The sequence below is a fragment of the Miniopterus schreibersii genome, assembly GCF_964146895.1.
Source record: "Miniopterus schreibersii genome assembly, chromosome: 11".
Taxonomy (NCBI): domain Eukaryota; kingdom Metazoa; phylum Chordata; class Mammalia; order Chiroptera; family Miniopteridae; genus Miniopterus; species Miniopterus schreibersii.
The window spans coordinates 52453616-52470820 of NC_138111.1; the positions used below are offsets into that span (position 1 = coordinate 52453616).

General features: G+C 34.8%; 1 protein-coding gene and 1 pseudogene across 2 annotated transcripts in view; one reads left to right on the forward strand and one right to left on the reverse strand.

Moving 5' to 3' along the window:
• The window catches only part of CCDC171 (coiled-coil domain containing 171), a 237488-nt gene that overhangs the window by 156047 nt on the left and 64236 nt on the right, over window positions 1-17205 (forward strand). The window contains exons 23-24 of the mRNA XM_081151147.1: window positions 3407-3552; window positions 5475-5529. Of these exons, the coding sequence (XP_081007273.1) occupies window positions 3407-3552; window positions 5475-5529 (201 nt within the window). The remainder of the gene's footprint in view (window positions 1-3406; window positions 3553-5474; window positions 5530-17205) is intronic.
• On the reverse strand, window positions 7937-8424 carry LOC308563849 (large ribosomal subunit protein uL23 pseudogene; annotated as a pseudogene). The gene has a single exon. The product of its transcript is annotated as a large ribosomal subunit protein uL23 pseudogene (transcript).

The window sequence follows — 17205 nt, forward strand, 5'->3', positions numbered from 1 at the left end:
TTTGTGTAGCTGGACTGTTTCTGCCTTTTAAAAAAAACTCTTGTTATCATATTTCACATTAACTTTCTAACAGCTAAAATTGTTCACAACACAGTTTAAAGATAAATGCAGTATCAGGCTTTTAATTCTTTTTTTTTGGTAAATATTAAGACCCGAGTACAAAATGAGGGCTGTATTGTGGATTAAGTGAAATATCTCAAGGCTGTGCTGTTCTGATAACTGAACCTGAAGTGACCTTTCTCAGACACAATTACAGAGCTGTATGTTTTTCCTTTAATTTCATCAGGGGTTTAATTAGTATACAAATAAAACTTCCCTTATCTTCCTTCCTACCTAATTGGCTTGTCTTCGCTTATATATGAAGTATGTGAAAGTGGGCTGTAATTAGGGTGACCGTGTTAACCTTTTTTCCTCAAATGTACTGTTGCCCAAAGGCCTCAAGGCCTGAAAACAGTGCTTTGGATTATTGCTTTGCAATCACTATGGCTGTCCCATAGGTTTTCTCATGAGCAGAAGGGCTTTGGGTGCTGCAGGTTCCCACTGCTTAACAGGATCTTCATTCTTCTCCCACTAAATGTTTATTGATTATCTCGCTGTTCCAGGCTCAGCCTCCAACAACTTAATATCAGGTGACAGTCAGGAGAGTTCTCCGAGTAATTAGAGTTGAGCATTGGGGGAACAATTAGGGGCAGAGTTATTAAACTTGATTTATCCTATTCTCTCCTGAACAGCTTCTTGGATATCAGAACATCACACTTTCACAGTCTACCCTGGTTGAGAAATTAGTGGCTAACCTGCTGCTTATCATTGTTGCCTTGTTGCCCAGAGGCACACCCTCTTGGTTTCAGTCATTCAGCTGGAAATATTAGAGTCCATAAAGTTTATCATGGGTTTTAATTAGGTAAATCTGAACAGGAGGAAAGAAAAGCTGAATTAAAAATTGTGTGTGTATATATATACATATACATATATATACAAAACATATGTTATATATGATATAGGCATATATGTGTGATACATACATACACACATATATGTAAATATACTTTTCTTTCTTGAATGCTCAGTGTTAGGATTTTAAAAGATAACTACTTTATCATCAAAAACAAGAAAGGGGAGTATTAGAGAAAAGACATATTATTGAATCACGTTTTATGTCTTGGTGTTTTGCGTACATCTCCATGGACCCACTGATGTATATAGCTTCCATTGTGATGTCCCTCAGCTCTTTAAAATAAGATTTCTGTGTGTATAAGTTATAGAAATATAATGATTTTCTAAAAAAACTTTTATCTCTGTTTTCACTAAGGTAGCATGATCTGTATAACTTCTTGTTCATTTTCAGTCTTAGAACAGGCTCATCAGCTATAACTCTGAAATAGTACAGACTTTAGGAGAGATGGTGGCTCCCTGCTATTGTCCCTGAAAGACAAAAATGAAAGAAGATTGGACATACAGTAGAAATGTTAATTTTATGAGTTGTATCTTCTTTGAAAGGGTATCATAGGACTGTTGAAAAGTCAGGTGTGATTTTATAATGATTCCAGAGTCATGGGTTCACTCAGGTTGGACCAGCGAGCTTCAGCCTGTACAATGCCAGAGACAATATCCTGAATACCCCTCACAAATATACACCTCTAGTCATAAGAGTTAGTGAGCAAGAGAATTTGAATGGGTTGGCACAAATCTATTATTTCTGTTGGAAAAAGAATTCAAGCTTTATGTGTAACTAACTGGTGGTGGATCATTAGTTTTATCTTCATACCTGAAAAATGGCATTTTTTTATTACCTGAAATATGTCAGAAATACTGGCTTTAAAAGGAATCAAATATGGGTTTTATTATTACTTTTTTAAATGAAGAAATCTCATGATGCTTCAATGCCTTTAAATATCTTAACATTGGCACAAAATAAGTAGGTTTACCATGGCTTTAAAATTCTGTTCCTTGTCTTTTTGAAGTTGGTTTGAATCTGACTATTTCTATGGTGAGATGTTCTTAAAGATCTGTTAATACCAAAGAGTTAAAGTAAAATATGATATCTAATAAGTAATCACAGTTTGCTTATTTTTAATTTTTTGACTTCTACTTGTCTGATGGTAGCTTGACTATTTGAAATGTGAAATACTGTATTTAAAAATTCAATATTTTAAAATACCTGATTTGAGTGATGATTGCTTTCATTCACTAACATTTAGAGCAAATTAATTGTATTAGCTGCATGCAGGCAGCTTGAGTTTTTATACTACCTATTGTGAATGCATTAAAAGAATACTATTAGAAGAGTTTGAAATATGAAATTATTGCATTTTGGATATTCTTTACTGGATATTTGAAGCATAGTTGTGAATGTTAATATGTGTGGCTAAACTGAGCAAGAAGAAAAAAATATTATATATATGCAGTCAGTCATTCAGCTCACTGTCGAACAGTTTTTAAATGAAAAACTGTTTGATAAGCTTATATTTTAGAAATTTCATAGGCAAAGGAGTGAGCAGATTTTTAGTGCTAAGAAATACTCTGATTCCTATACTGTTTTTCATCCTAGAATTTTAAATGAGGTCTAGAAAATTCTCTTTTAAATGTGAGAGTTTCTGATCCTAAAACTTTTAGCCCTAAAGTCAAGAAAAAGTTGTATAACCTTCATCTTGAAATTTTTATGCTAAGAGAATATTTCAGATTAAAGCAAATAGCAACTAGCAATAAACAGATTTAATACTTCTGTGACTAGTAAAATACTTATGGAATATAGATAATTCCAACTACAAGTATTATTTATACTTTTCTCTGTTGAAACATGTTGATCACATTGTGTTGCTATTCTGAACATGAGAGTTACTTATAGGAAGTAAGAGAATTTTATTTTGGAGTCCAGTTTGTCCACGGACATGTCTCTAGCAACGGTTGTAGATAGGTTTGTAAAGACAGTAGTGGTATTTTTAAATCTTGGGTTCCCTTTTCTCTTACAGGTATCATAATCCACCTTCCTCTCAGTCATATACATACTTTGGGCATATGATGGTTCTGGTTTTAAATAGACCCTATAAATTTGACGTGCTCCCCCTTCCCCAAAATCTTCATTTTTCATCATTAAAAGAAAATGCAATGGGGGTTTTTTATAAGTAGATATTTTTAGTAAGAATAAAATGGCCTTGCCTTGCAGTATTTAAAAAAATAAAACAGAGGTGTGTTTTGTAGCTAAACATTTTTCAAAATCTTATCGGTTCTATCATTTCTCATTAGTAAGTATGTAAAATTTTTGCAGAAAATTTGTTAAACCTTGATGTGTAATGACCCAAGTCTACTGCTCAGTCAGTCTGTATCCTTCTTTGTTTAATAGCCTATGGCATAAATTGAAGTTAATTATCAGGGCTGACAAGTAACTCTGTTTTCTGTCTGCTTGCAGAGTCTCTCCGAGGCAAAGATGGAGCTGAGAAGAAAAGATCAATCTCTGCGTCAGCTCAATAGACATCTTACCCAGCTGGAGCAGGACAAGCGTCGACTGGAGGAGAGCATCCACGATGCGGAGAGTGCCCTCCGCATGGCAGCCAAGTGAGCATTTGCACCTTGGGGAGATCACTTAAAATAGACAAAAGATCAATTCTTACTTTCATGCTCCGGGTTTTAGCCCTGGATAATACAGTGTTAGAAAACAAAAGTACAGCTGTCTCTCTTTGAAATTCTCTGATATATCCTCAGAAAAGAAAACTCTTAACTCAACATTCGAAATGTATATTTTATTGAGGAACTTCAGAAAAGTATAAGTGTCTATATAGTGTCTAATTAGGTGTGTTTGGGGCTCTGTTGTAGTATTACATGTTTGAAACCATATTTTCATTAATATGGAATGTAAGCCTCTTTATTTAAAAGTTTTGCATAGTTTCTCCTATCGTATATTTCTTATCCCCTTCTGCCCCACTTCTTCCAAATTTTGCTCTGCATATATTATAATACACTAATATTGCAAGTAATATTTCTATAAAAACGTTAGTGTGCAATCAACATGTGTATCATAGCATATTTTTAAGTGCAATAAAAATATACTGATCATAGAAAAGTCATTTAATTTTATAGCTGTATATTCTAATATGTTAAATAGAAAAAATATACAGTTTTCAGAGCGAACAACTATGTAAATGTGATGAGAGTGTTTTCCTTTTACCAGGTAATCAAGTTGACATGTACTGTGAAGTTCCAATTGAACAGTTCTCTTGGGCATTTTTATTTGTTCCCCACATTAAATTACATGGAGTACTTTAAGACAGTCCTTTGTACAACAGCATGGCTTAAAGAAAATCTATTTATGGATTAAAAAAACATCTAAGTTTAATAAACTCACTGTTTTCTAAATTTGGAATTCTGGATTCCTGTACTCACAAAAAATATATATATTAATTTAAAAATTTTTGAGAAAAACTCTCTTGTTAGATGCTTATCATGAAATATGAATATAGTCTGTAAACTAAATCATAGGACGGGGAATCTGCAATCTCAGGATATCCTCAGCTTTGCCAGTGAGCTTGGGAACTTGCTCATACATAATGAAAAATCAGTTTACACAAGGCTAAAATATGGCATGTTTGAATACCCACCAATAGTTCTTTTGAAAATTGTAAAGCTGTATAACATTGCATCACCATGTTAGGTATATGTAATTGTCGTTTAAAAAAATAGAAATATGACTAAATCAGCTTTTTGTTTTCATTGTTCAGTCTTAAGTTTCCTCAGGTCAAATGAGTAGGTGATTACTAGTGTGTCTTATAGCTTTGAAAATTCTGAGATTAAGAAAAACAAGGTTATAAAACCTCCAGAATTCATATTGTATCAAAACATTGTTGCTAATTCAGGAATTTGGCTTGTCTGTGAAATTTGGAGAGCTAATTCATTGCTTCCAGTTTTTAGTTTATAATTTAACATCAAATTTTTGTCCTTAGCAGTTTCATCCAAACTTTTTATTTAATTATTAAGGCCAAATTCAATATACAAAGCCAATGGTAGAAACGAGTAACTTTACCTAGTTCTAGTCTAGGTCATATACAATTTTTGTGCAGTTATTATAGCACAAAAGATTATACAGAAGGAAAATATTATTTTGCATAGTATGGCCATTTATAATATATCCTCACCACTAATATTTTAAAATGTTTTATTAGAAATCAAAAGAATGAAAGTTTAGCCTTTTCAACACTTTTTAAATCAATAATATAACCATGATTTTGTTTTTCTTTATTTTTTACTCTTTTAACTTTGAAGATATCCTTAAGATTTTTCCCCCTCTAATCTATGACAGGCAATATAACTGAAGATAAGAGTTAAATGTGGAGATATTCCAGTGAATATAGTTAGGTTTTACACTTTTAGAAGGAGTATGATAACTAACCATTATTTTTCAATAATAGCAACTTATACCAAAATGTTTAACAGTTGTAGTAAGGCTTGCGTTTTACTAATACCTAATCTTTATTTCTTTTTAGAGACAAAGAATGTGTTGCTAATCATATGAGAACAGTAGAAAATATGCTCCATAAGGTACTGTAATTTTTCTTAAATATTGTTCAACTTGTATTATGACACATTTCTCCCAGTCATTATTTTTAGTAAGTGCAAAGCACTTTAATTCATTTTTTACTCTCTTTAAAAATAAACGAACAAAAGGTCATTTCAAATGACTAAAATTTGTATTATATAGTGCTGTATTGCATAACTTTTCAGAATTCACTTTGTGTACATGATAAACCTATGAAAATAGTGGTTTCTCCAAACTAGTATAATTGCACTTGAATTATTTGTGGTCTTTGCTGAACGAACCAGAGGTCATTAAGATTCTTACATGTCTCATAATCATAAAATGTTTGACCACACTGTCTAACCTCTCACCACTCTTAAACCTACTATCCTATATATGTATATAAGGACAGAGACATAATGTATTGTATTTGGCAGTACTTGTATATCTTAACTAGGGAGTCATATTTTTCAGGTTGTAATTTATGTTCTTATAGGAATGTACTTTTAAAGTAGAAATTCAATGTCTTTAATACTCTATTCTTTTTATTACTTCTGTATGGTAAATTGGCTTTTCATTTGTAATGATGAGCAGCATGATAAAGATACTATATTACCAAAAACTTAATATATTAATTGGCTGTATATTTTGTTAGCACTTCAGATTCAAAGATGTGTTCACTATTTCACTATTTAAAAATAGAGAAATTTACGAGTGTTTCTGTTATTGTCTAATTGACAATTTGTTGAAAACATAAATACCTAGTACTTTTAAGATATACATAGTTTATGAATGAATCATATTTAGAATAATTTTGTCAATCAAATTTATTACAGAGTATAGTTTAAGGAAACATTTAATAAACATTAGCAAACTAATATTTAATACATTTTAACATTTTGGAAACACTGGGCTTCCATATTCTTTTATATATTGAAAGTGACTAGCATTATTTCATATCACTAAAGCTTTGGGAAAAATATGTAATATTCTGAGAGCTATTTAAAAAAATAATGTTTGTGTAAAACTCATTTCTCTCTCTCTCTCATATCTCATTTGGAAAAGTTTACACAGTCAGTATAATTTAAATATAGTCACATCAAATCCATATATGCTAGAAATCTGAAATTTAGATTTGTAGGAAAAGAGACATTTTTGGTTAGATTTATTTATGTGTACCTTGGATAGGAAACTCAGTGATGCCACATATATATGCCATACCTTTTTATGCAGTTAATGTTGCTTTTGATATCCGATTGTTCTTCTTTCCAGCTGGAGGAAGCTGCATTAGATAGCAGCTGGCTTAGGCAGTGGATACTGACACCAGAGAAAAACTATCATCCATATAAAATATATGTTATCCTTTCCTTATGAGAATGGCAGAATATATATATTAAATATAATAAAGACTGACTGCACCAGGACAATTATAACCATACAGTTCTCCCATTACAGTTCATTTTTTGTTTTTTGTGTCATATGGAAAGAAAGAAAGATGTCTGCATATTTGGACTATAGCCACTGTAGATTTACTTTTGCTTTACGGTTTTTCCCCCTTAAAATTTAATAATTATTTTGATTTATGTCTTTGGAAATTTCTATTTATATAGCAGTTTTTAAATTATTAATTACTTTTAAAACTTCAGGTAAAAATTTAGGAAAAGCTAATTGATTACTGGGCTAATTCTGTTTTCTACAGTTTGGGTGAGAATGAATGGATTACAAAGAAGTGGTCCAGAGGGTTTCTCTGAAGATCTCGGGTTTCCCTGCAGAATGTTGCTATGTAGACATGCCAAAGTTCACAGTTTATTTTTCTGGCCATTTTGGACTGTCTAATAGTAGTATTTCACTGTCTTGGAGAAACTGAGAGTAGTACAGAAGGAGAAATGTCCAGGCTGTTTCATGGGCAGTGAAAATGGTTGTGGTTAGATCCAAACTCTTTAGCACAGTTGACCTATTTAAATTTTCTGTTTCTTTTTGAGTCAGTTTTGGTAGTTAGCATTTTTTCAGTAATATGTCTATTTCTAGGTGAGGTGAACATGCAGTTGTTCACTTTCTTAGAATTGTCTTTATTTCTGTAAGGTCAGTGGTATGTCACCACTTTTAGTCCTGATTTTAGTAATTTATTAATCTTTTTTTCTTGGTAAATCTAGTTGAGGCTTGTCAATTTTGTTGATCTTTTCAAGGAACCACATTTGGTTTTCTTGATTTGCTCTATTGGTTTTCATTTCTCTATTTCATTTGTCTCTGCTCCAATATTTTATGTCCTTTTTTGTTTGCTTTGGGTTTACTTTGTTTTCCTTTTTTTACTTTTCTAAGATGGATGGTTAGGTTATTGGTTTGGGAATCTCTCTTTTTTCTTTTCTTTTTCTTTTTTAACAGTGAACAATTTTTGTATTTAGAATTAGCCAGTAGCCAGCTAGACTCAGTTTAGATGATCCCAGTTTTGTTGGCAACATTCAAAGCATCATAGTTGAACATATGCCTTCTCTCTGTCAGGCCTGATCAGGGTGTTGACCTTGGCCACATCAATGTCGTAGAGCTTCTTCACAGTGTGTTTGATCTGGTGCTTGTTGGCCTTAACATCCATAGTGAACACAAGTGTATTGTTGTTTTCTACCTTCTCCATGGTTGATTTGGTAGTCAGGGGGAACTTGATGATGGCATAGTGGTCAAACTTGTTTATTTTGGGGGTGCTCTTCCAAGGATATTGGGGCTGCCTTTGGGGCTGCATTGTCTTGGTCTGTTGGAAGGTGAGTGACATGTAGATCTTCTCTTTTAAATAAATTTAAATAAATTTGTTTAAATGGCTGTGGACTCCTAACAGCACTGCTTTCTTTGCCTTTGAAGCCTTTGCTTTGGCTTTGGCTTTGGGAGGGGCAGGGGGCTTCCTTCTTTGCTTTCTGCACCATCTTCATGAAAAGCTTCTTTTTTTTTAATATGTAGGCATTTATCACTATAAATTTACATATGAGCTCTATTTTCATTGTGTCCCATAAGTTTTGCTATGTTGTATTTTTGTTTTTCTCTATCTCAAAGTATTTTCTAACTTCCCTGTGATTTCTTCTTTGACTTATTCATTGTGTTGTTCCATTTCCAAAATATTTGGGCATTTTTTTACATATCTTTTTACTGTTCAGTTCTGATGTAATTCTGTATGGTTTGAATAGATAATTTTGTTTGATTTAAATTCTCTTAAATTTATTAAAGTTTGTCATATGGTCTGGGATATGGTCTGTATTGGTGAATGTTACGGAGCATTTAAAATGAGAATGTGTACTCTGCTTTTGCTGGGTAGAGTATTCTATATATATATGTCTGTTATATCTGTTTGACTTACAGTATTGTTCAAGTCTTCAAGTTCCTTGGATATCTTTTGTGTAGTTATCCATTAATGAAGTGAGATTTTGAAGTCTTTGACTATTACTGTTCAACTATTTCTCCCTTCAGTTTTGTCAGTTTTTGCTTCATGTATTTTGGGATTCTGTTGTTAGGTGCATGTATATCTAGAAATTGTTGTATCTTCTTGGTGGATTGACCCTTTTATAATTATATATCTTTCTTGGTCTTGTTAAAATTCTGTCTTAAAGTCTATTTTGTATGATACTAATATAGCCACTGCAGCTCCCTTTTGGTTATTATTTGCATGGAATATCTTTTTCTGTTCCCTTACTTTCAGCCTATCTGTGTCTAAGATAAGTCCCTTGTAGAGAGCATGTAGAGAGCATTTTAAATCCGTTCTGCCAATCTCCAACTTTTAATTGGAGAGTTTAATCAGTTTACATTTAATGAAATTAGTGGTAAGGAAGGACTTTTGCCCTTTTTTATATATGTATTTTATCTATATTGTTTCACAATTACTGCATTAGTCTCCTCCATTTTTTGTTGTTAGATAGTACTTTTCTAGTATAACATTTGATGTCCTCCTTTGTTTTACTATATATTTTGAGTTTTATTCTTAGTGGTTGCCTTGGGGAATACCATTAACATCTTAATTCACAACAATCTAGTTTGAATTAATACCAACTTAGTTTCAATAGTATACAAAACCTTTGCTCCTATATAGGTTTATCCCCCATTTATATTGTTGTTATCACAAATTACATCTTTATACATCGAGTGTCCATCAACATAATTTATAATTGTTTTATGTAATTTTCTTTTAAATCATATAGAGGAAAAAGAAGAGTTACACACTAAAAGTACATTAATACTGACTTTTATATTTACCTATGCAGTTACCTTTATTTCTTTATTTTACTGATCTTTGTTCATGTGGCTTTGAGTTACTGTGTAGTGTCCTTAATTTCAGGCTAAGGTTTTCCCTTTAGCATTTCTTCTAAGGCAGGTCTGGTAATAATGAGCACCCTCAGCTATTATTTATTTTTCTCCTTCATTTTTGAAGCATGTTTTTGTTGACTATAGAATTCCTGGGTGACAGGTTTTTTCTCCTCTTTTCCGCACTTGAATGTATCAACTCCAAAATTTCTGTTTGTTTCCTTTCTATACTTTATACTTCTTTACTTATATTTTCTTTTTTTGGAAAACATCATTCTCATGGTTTCCTTGGGTTCTTTGTACATGGTTTTCTTTAACTTTTTAAGAATATTTAAAATAATTAAAGTAATTCTGTGGTAAATCTCATGTCTAGACTTCCTCAGAGACAGTTCTTATTAATTTCCACTTTTCTTGTGTGTGGGCCTTACTTTATTTCTTAGCATACTTCATAAATTTTTGTTGAAAATGGATATTTCGAATGTTACAATGTGGTGACTCTGGAAATCAGATTCTTCACCATCTCCAGTGTTTGCTGTTGCTGCATACTTTAGTAATAGTTGTTTGTTTAGTGAATTTCCTGAAGTAATTTTGTAAAGTTTGTATTCTTCGTCATGTGTGGCCACTGAAATCTCTGTTCTGTTAACTTATTTAGTGGTCAGCTAGTATTTTTTTTTTTTTATAGAATATTTTTATTGATTTTTAGAGAGAGAGCAAAGGAGAGGAAGAGAGAGAAATACCGATATGAGAGCGAAACAGCAGTGGGCTGCCTCCTGCATGCCACCTCCCAGGGATTGAGCCCGAAACCCGGGAACGTACCGTAACTGGGAATCGAACCGCCAACCTTTTTGGTACATGGGACAACACCCAACCAACTGAGTCACACCCACCAGGGCAGGTCAGCTAGTGTTTTGACAGAGATTTCCTTAAATACCAAGATTCAGGTTTTTTTCTTGTTTAAGCTTTGGCTGCTTGCTGTAAAATTTTAGTTAGTTTCTAGAGTTCTGAAAAAGTTGATTTTAAATAGATATTGCCAGTTTATTTGCTGCTTTTGGAGTACTTTACTCCATATTGTTGTTAATATCACTCACTATTATTATATCCTTTTGTGTTCCTAATAACTTTACCAGTAGGCTTCTATATTATTGATAATGTAGACTTCTCAGGAATTGAAAATTTTTAAAATTAAGAGCTTCTTCAAACATGTCATAAGTGTTTTTATTGTGTGGAAATGAGTGAAAGTATAATCATTATATTGAAATAATTTTCAGGATAGGGTAAGTTAATGTTTGTTTTACTTAGGGTTAGGTATGAGAATATTACCTTAACTAAGTATTTATTGGGTACTAACCAAATTCTTAGCAGAGAGATATCTTTGTTTACTACATAGCTGGGGGTGAAAGTAAGTAGATTTGGTAATATTTGAATGTAGAGAAGAATCTGAACATTTTTCGTTGCAGTTTATTTCGTTATTGTTGAATTAACAGAATGGCTGAAATCTTGAGGATTTTAGAGATTTCTTGTTCTACAAGTATGGAGGAATTAACTAAAGTGTTTTCTATGTATGATCATAGTGTACTTTGTTACCACTGAACTTTTACTGAGAGGTGTTAAATACCTTTTCAGTCAAGTGTTTAAAAGATAAAACAGGAAGTCACAATTCAGAAACCTGAAAAGGCTATCTAGACCACCAAGTTTATCAGGCCGAAATGACCCTGGAACAATAACCGGGGAGTCACAGGAGTTTTTGCTGAAGCTGTTTTGGATTTTCTTCTACAGTAAAGCTACTTAAAACTTCTAATTTATAATAAAATACAATATTTATTATGAGTAGTTGAGCCCACAGATACCTTTTGAGTGTATATTATGTCCCAGGAACTGTGCCCTCCTCTGGGAAAAAAAATATATGTATCTCCTAGTCCCTTCCCTCAAAGTGGAGACATAGATAATTCCAGTATAACACAGTGAATATGCACCCACAGATGCAGCTCTATATCTATTTAGATAGAGTTATTCATCTGTGAGGCATACTTAGAAAACCCAGGGGTGGGCTGTGGAGGTTGCTTAGGAGACAATTCGTGCCTGGCTGGGGGGAAATGCCTTGAGGTGTGAGGAAAGACGGGAAGGACATTCTAGCAGAGAGAGTAGCCTGTGCAAGTGCGTGGAAGCATGACAGCCAGACATCCTTAACTCAGCGTTAAATGCAAGGAGAGTGCGAGAGATGAGGCTGAATGGGGCGGGTGGAAGCCAGGTCAGGGAAGAACTTTTTTTGCCCTTTGAAGAACCCTGGATCTGTACCATGGGGCAGGGAGGTCAACTAGAGGCTAAGCTGGGGAGTGGCGCGGCCGCATTTGCTCGCTGGCTTTGGGCTCAGAGCGGGTGCGCGGATGCCCTGAGTCATGAAGGGGACACCAGGGCCAGGAAGCTGTGGCTGCATGAGCTTTGAAGCAAGATCATGTGGTAGGGGGCTGAGGAGGGGACGTGAAACGTATTTAATAACATGGTATGTGGGCGAGAGGGCCGGGAGGGGTCCCAGGATGGCGGTGTGATGAGCCGATGCTAGGAGGACACGGAGGAGCGAGTTCGTTCGCTTTTCCAGGAGGGAGAAGGGAGATATGATGGGTTTGTTTCGGAACTACTGAGTTTAAGGGAATGTGGAGTGAACAGCAGGACATGTGAGTCTGGACCCCTGGGGGGAAAGTCAGGGCTAAAGATAAAGGTTTGAGATTGATTAACATAATACTTTCTGGCAAAGAAGGAGGTGATAACAATTGACAGGAGAAACAAGACATTATAGATAAATGGGAGGCCAGGCAATGCATTTTGAGAGATTAATTATGCCACTAGAGTTTGAAGTCCTTGAGGGATGGAATTCTGTCTCCTTAATTTTTATATCCTCAGCATCTATCACAGTGCCTGGGACCCAGTAGGCACTTAATTAATGAATGTTTGTCGAATGAGCCAAACTTTTACCATCACCCAGTCTCTAAACATTAACTAAAGGCATCTCTAGATTCCAGGGCAGGTCTTGCTGATATTATAACTTGATTTCTTTATTTGATTGCTAAAAATAGCATGTGTATGTACTTCGCCTAATTAAGAGCTAGAGGAGAAAGCCTAAATTTAATTTTAGGAATGTCTCTAGGAAAGCGAGGTATGCTAACAGTGAATTTACAGGTAATAGTTTGATGCCTATGAAAAATGTAAAGATGATCACTTCTGTTGTTCGAGTGGATTGTGGAGTAGAATGGAGTCAAACAGGATCTGACAGGTGAAGTCACTGCATAGCCGGATCTTCAAATGTGATTTATAAACTTAAAAATGCTGTTAACCAGAATATTTGATAATACATAGTTATCTTTGATTTTTAGTTTTTCCTGCATTTAAAAGGAATACAAAGACTATAGAATAATTTTAATTTATGAAACTGACAGTGTTTTAAAAGCTGAAACATGATCTCCTGCCTCTAAAACCCAATTTTTAGTGACTCATTAACGACCCTCTAAATGTTACTGATGATCTTCAAACTCCTTTCCATTCTTAATTTCTGGGTCCTGGTTCTGAACATCAGCTGCGCAGGACATGCAGGTGTTAGCACAGCTGGCTTGCTGATGACAACTCTGTCCATATAGCTGTCTGGTGTGTCATCATTCATATTGTTCAGTGTCATTCTGACCTAGCCAAGCTAAAAATGGTACTCCAGCTCAAGAGGGATTTAAAAACCTTGACAAACTAAAGATAAGACACACAGAATGTCATGTACATGTGCTTAACAGTTTTTAGCTTAAACTCATCTAAATAACTAATTTCGGTGATCATCTGTCATTCTCCTTTGGAATAATTCACCCTAGAAAAGAAAATATCTCTGTGTGGAGGACTGTAACAATTCAATTCATAAATATATTCCTCCATTCTCAAGTGTGGGTTTTGTGTTTTTTAAATAGCTCAAGGTCACTGTAATCAGTTTGTGGGGGTACATTCTATGGTATAAAACTTGGGTTGCAGATTTATCATGCTGTCTAGTGCCCTTATAAGATGCCCGTGATTAAATCACCCTGTTTTCCAGCTTGCTAATTTGATTTGAGGGTTCAGTTTTTCAGATCCTAAATTGGGATGTAGCCAGCTTGATAATTTGATTCAAGAGATCAGTTTCTTAGGTCCATAATTGGGATGTAACTATATGTGTGGGGTGGTTGTGGTGGGGGCTTTTGCCCTCTTTCCTGGTGACAGCAGCTGGCAGTCACTGGAGAGTTCTGGCTCCGGTCCAGAGTCATAGGTGAAGTTAAATAGGCTCCCAGTAAAAGCAGGCGACTTCCTCACTCCCTTCTGTTCGGCTCGCGTGTCTGCCTGCTGAGCACCAGTGGAGCGCCTGCTGCTGCTGACAGGGCGCCAAGGTGTGGAGCACAGCACGAACTGTCGTGTATATCTTGGGACATCATAGTTTGGGGACCTTCCATGTGAGATTGTGACCATTGTGTAAGGATGACTGCTGCACAGGTAACCTGTCTCAGTGTCATCACTGTGCGCGTGCGGGTGGGGATAACAGGGGGAGAGGAAACATGAACAAGTGAGAATGCCCCAGGCCCAGTGAGACTGCTGAGGAAAGCAAGGGCGTCTAAAGACTAGTCCCTGTTGCTTGTCACAAAACTCCTCTTCTGAAATGTGCCCACTTTTGCTAAGACTGCCAGACAAGGGAAAAAGAAAAGGGGAAAAAGGTGTTTTGTTTTCAGGCAGGGAAATGGAAGAAGTACCAAAATCGGAAACAATTTCCTCAACTCTTATAACTTCATTATAGAGATTAAGAGGCATTATTGTTTCATGTTAAGAGCCCTGGAGTCAGTATCCTTATTTTAGGGGTGGCAATAGCTGTGTCACAAGGTGGGTGGCAGAACCCAGTGAGCTAGTATGAAGAGAACTTGGAAAAGTATGAAGAACTTTTGGAAGCACTAATGATAGTATTACGAATAGAAATAGTGCTGTACTCTGTCCATTTCATTAAGTCAGTAGTCAAGGAAAAGGTAAAAGAAAGAGGAAGTATCCCTTTAGATATTACTATCCAATTTTAATGTCATTTCCATTGTCTCGACATGCGTTAGCCCCTGCTCCTCTCACTAGGCACATACAGAGTCCGGGAACTATCTAAATATCTTTTTTGTTATTCTGTCTTTCTGCTGCCTTGTGGAATTTGTGAGTTTGGAATGACATTCTTATTTGATGACACGCTTACTTATGAGTGTCTGTGTGGGTAACATTTTTCTTGCTACTATTGTTAGTACAGAGTATATGTAACTCTGGCTGATTCTCTTCTCTTTCTATTTACAAAAGGCTCTCCAATATGCCTGTTCTGTTTGGTTACTAAATTTTCTATTAATTGGATACTAGAATGGGTGATCGTAGTTGTGCCAGGAAAGTTGGACCCAGTTGAATTGTACACCAGGCTACTTAAACTTTAAAATACATCGGGAGATACTGCACTTATTTCATGGAACACTAGAAAAAAGGAGCCAGGAAGTTTCTGAGATGGCACTCTGTGTTAGTGGTATAAGGTTGGCTCACTAGAAATTGTTCATACATTCTCTGGTAAGATGTGGTAATTTTAAGGAACTTTACACATGTCTTTCCTTCCATACTTCTACGGCAGGGATGGCTAATATTTTCTTTAAAGGGCCAGACAGTAAATATTTTAGGCTTTGTGGACCATATGGTCTCTGCCTCAACTACCCAACTCTGTTGTAGCAGGAAAGCAGCCAGAGACAACACATAAACGAATGGACATGGCTGTGTTCCAATAAAACTTTATTTACAATAACAGGTGGTGGGCTGGATGTAGCTCCCAGGCTGTAGTGTGTCAACTATACCTTCTCTAGCGCGTAGGTTGAAAAATAGGTGTAGGCTGCACTGGTGGGTAGGATTAAAAATTAGAATAAAGAGGGGAGGCAAAGCAACAAGGTGTCCATGGGTGTGGAAGGAAGTACAGAGGCAGGATGGGAAGGAGGAAGACAGGGGATGTAAGCAAAGTAAAACCCGAACACAGGGCCGTAAGAATGGAGGCTGCAGGAAACATTGTGGGGTCTGTATTTGATGGGAATACCTCTGATAAAAACGCTTGTTTTGAAGCATTCGTGGCAATAAGAGACTGGAGAAAATACAATTTTAGGCAGATTAAGAGTGTGATGTAAAGTCCTAATATCAGTTACTTTTCCCAGGAATTCAGGATTCAGGCATCATATACATTTTCTTACTCATGTTCTTAAGTGTATCTCAGTTTTGATATACTACAACTTACTACTTCTTCCTTAGTATCCTGTTGGTGAAAACAGAGCCAGCACTACATTTCATAAGTTGTTTTTTTTTTTTTTAAATTGGAACACTGGGTCCAGAGGGATTCATAGCTGTGCAGGATAAAAGCTGCAGCTTCACATTTTGAGAGTTGAGTAGCTTTTCTAAAAATGACTAATTTAATTTCGTAGTTGATGTATCTAACATAAACCGCTTTTTTGGTGTTATGGTTTGAATACAGATTGGTGTCTTGTGAGTAAAGGCTACTCAGAGGAATAGAAATAGTACTATTTGGAGCTTATGAATCACTTAATTCTGAAACTAGATTGTTATAATAAAATATATATTTCATATCAATTTTTGACTACTTAGAAAGTTTCATTTATTTTTCTCTGTTCATCTCTTAGAGCATATCTATTAGAAATATTTGCTTTCTGAAAGTATGTAATAAGAAAAGGGAAAAGTAAACTACTCTTTCTAAAAACCAAAATATTAGAATGGAGTAATGTAGGTTTTTCTTTATTCTTTGCCCAAATACGAAATTGTACAACCTTTATAGAATGTTAAAAATATATATACAATTTAACAATTGAGATTTATATTATGAAATACTGTGAAAGAAATAATTGTATGTTAAAATGAAGTTAGCCATTTTGAAATAAAAAACCATTGTGTATATATTTTTTATTGCTCACATCTATAAAATCATAGTGAAAAGGGTACAGAATCTTAATTATAGGATGAATAATGGTGTACTGCAGACAGAATCAACGACTGTCTTTTGAAATTATAATTTAAAATCAATTTGTTTGAAATTGTAATTCGCGGACAGGCTACTGGTTGTTTTAATCCTAATTCACATTAAAATGTGTATTTTAAAAGGGAAACCTACTTTTCCTTTTAGGGAAAAATAATTTTTCTGTTCTAATATTGTTACTTCAGAACTTTTGACAGCAAAGGAACTTACTTTAAACTCTCATTTTTGAAAGGGATCATTTTGTATCCAGTGGTAATATTCCTAAAGAAATCCCACTTCTCTCTCTCTGATTGTAGGTACTGTGTTCTCAGCCTGCCTGTTCTGTTGTTTGCTTGCTTGCTTTGTTTTGTTTTGTTTTCCATGGACAAATTTAATGCATTTTTAAGGG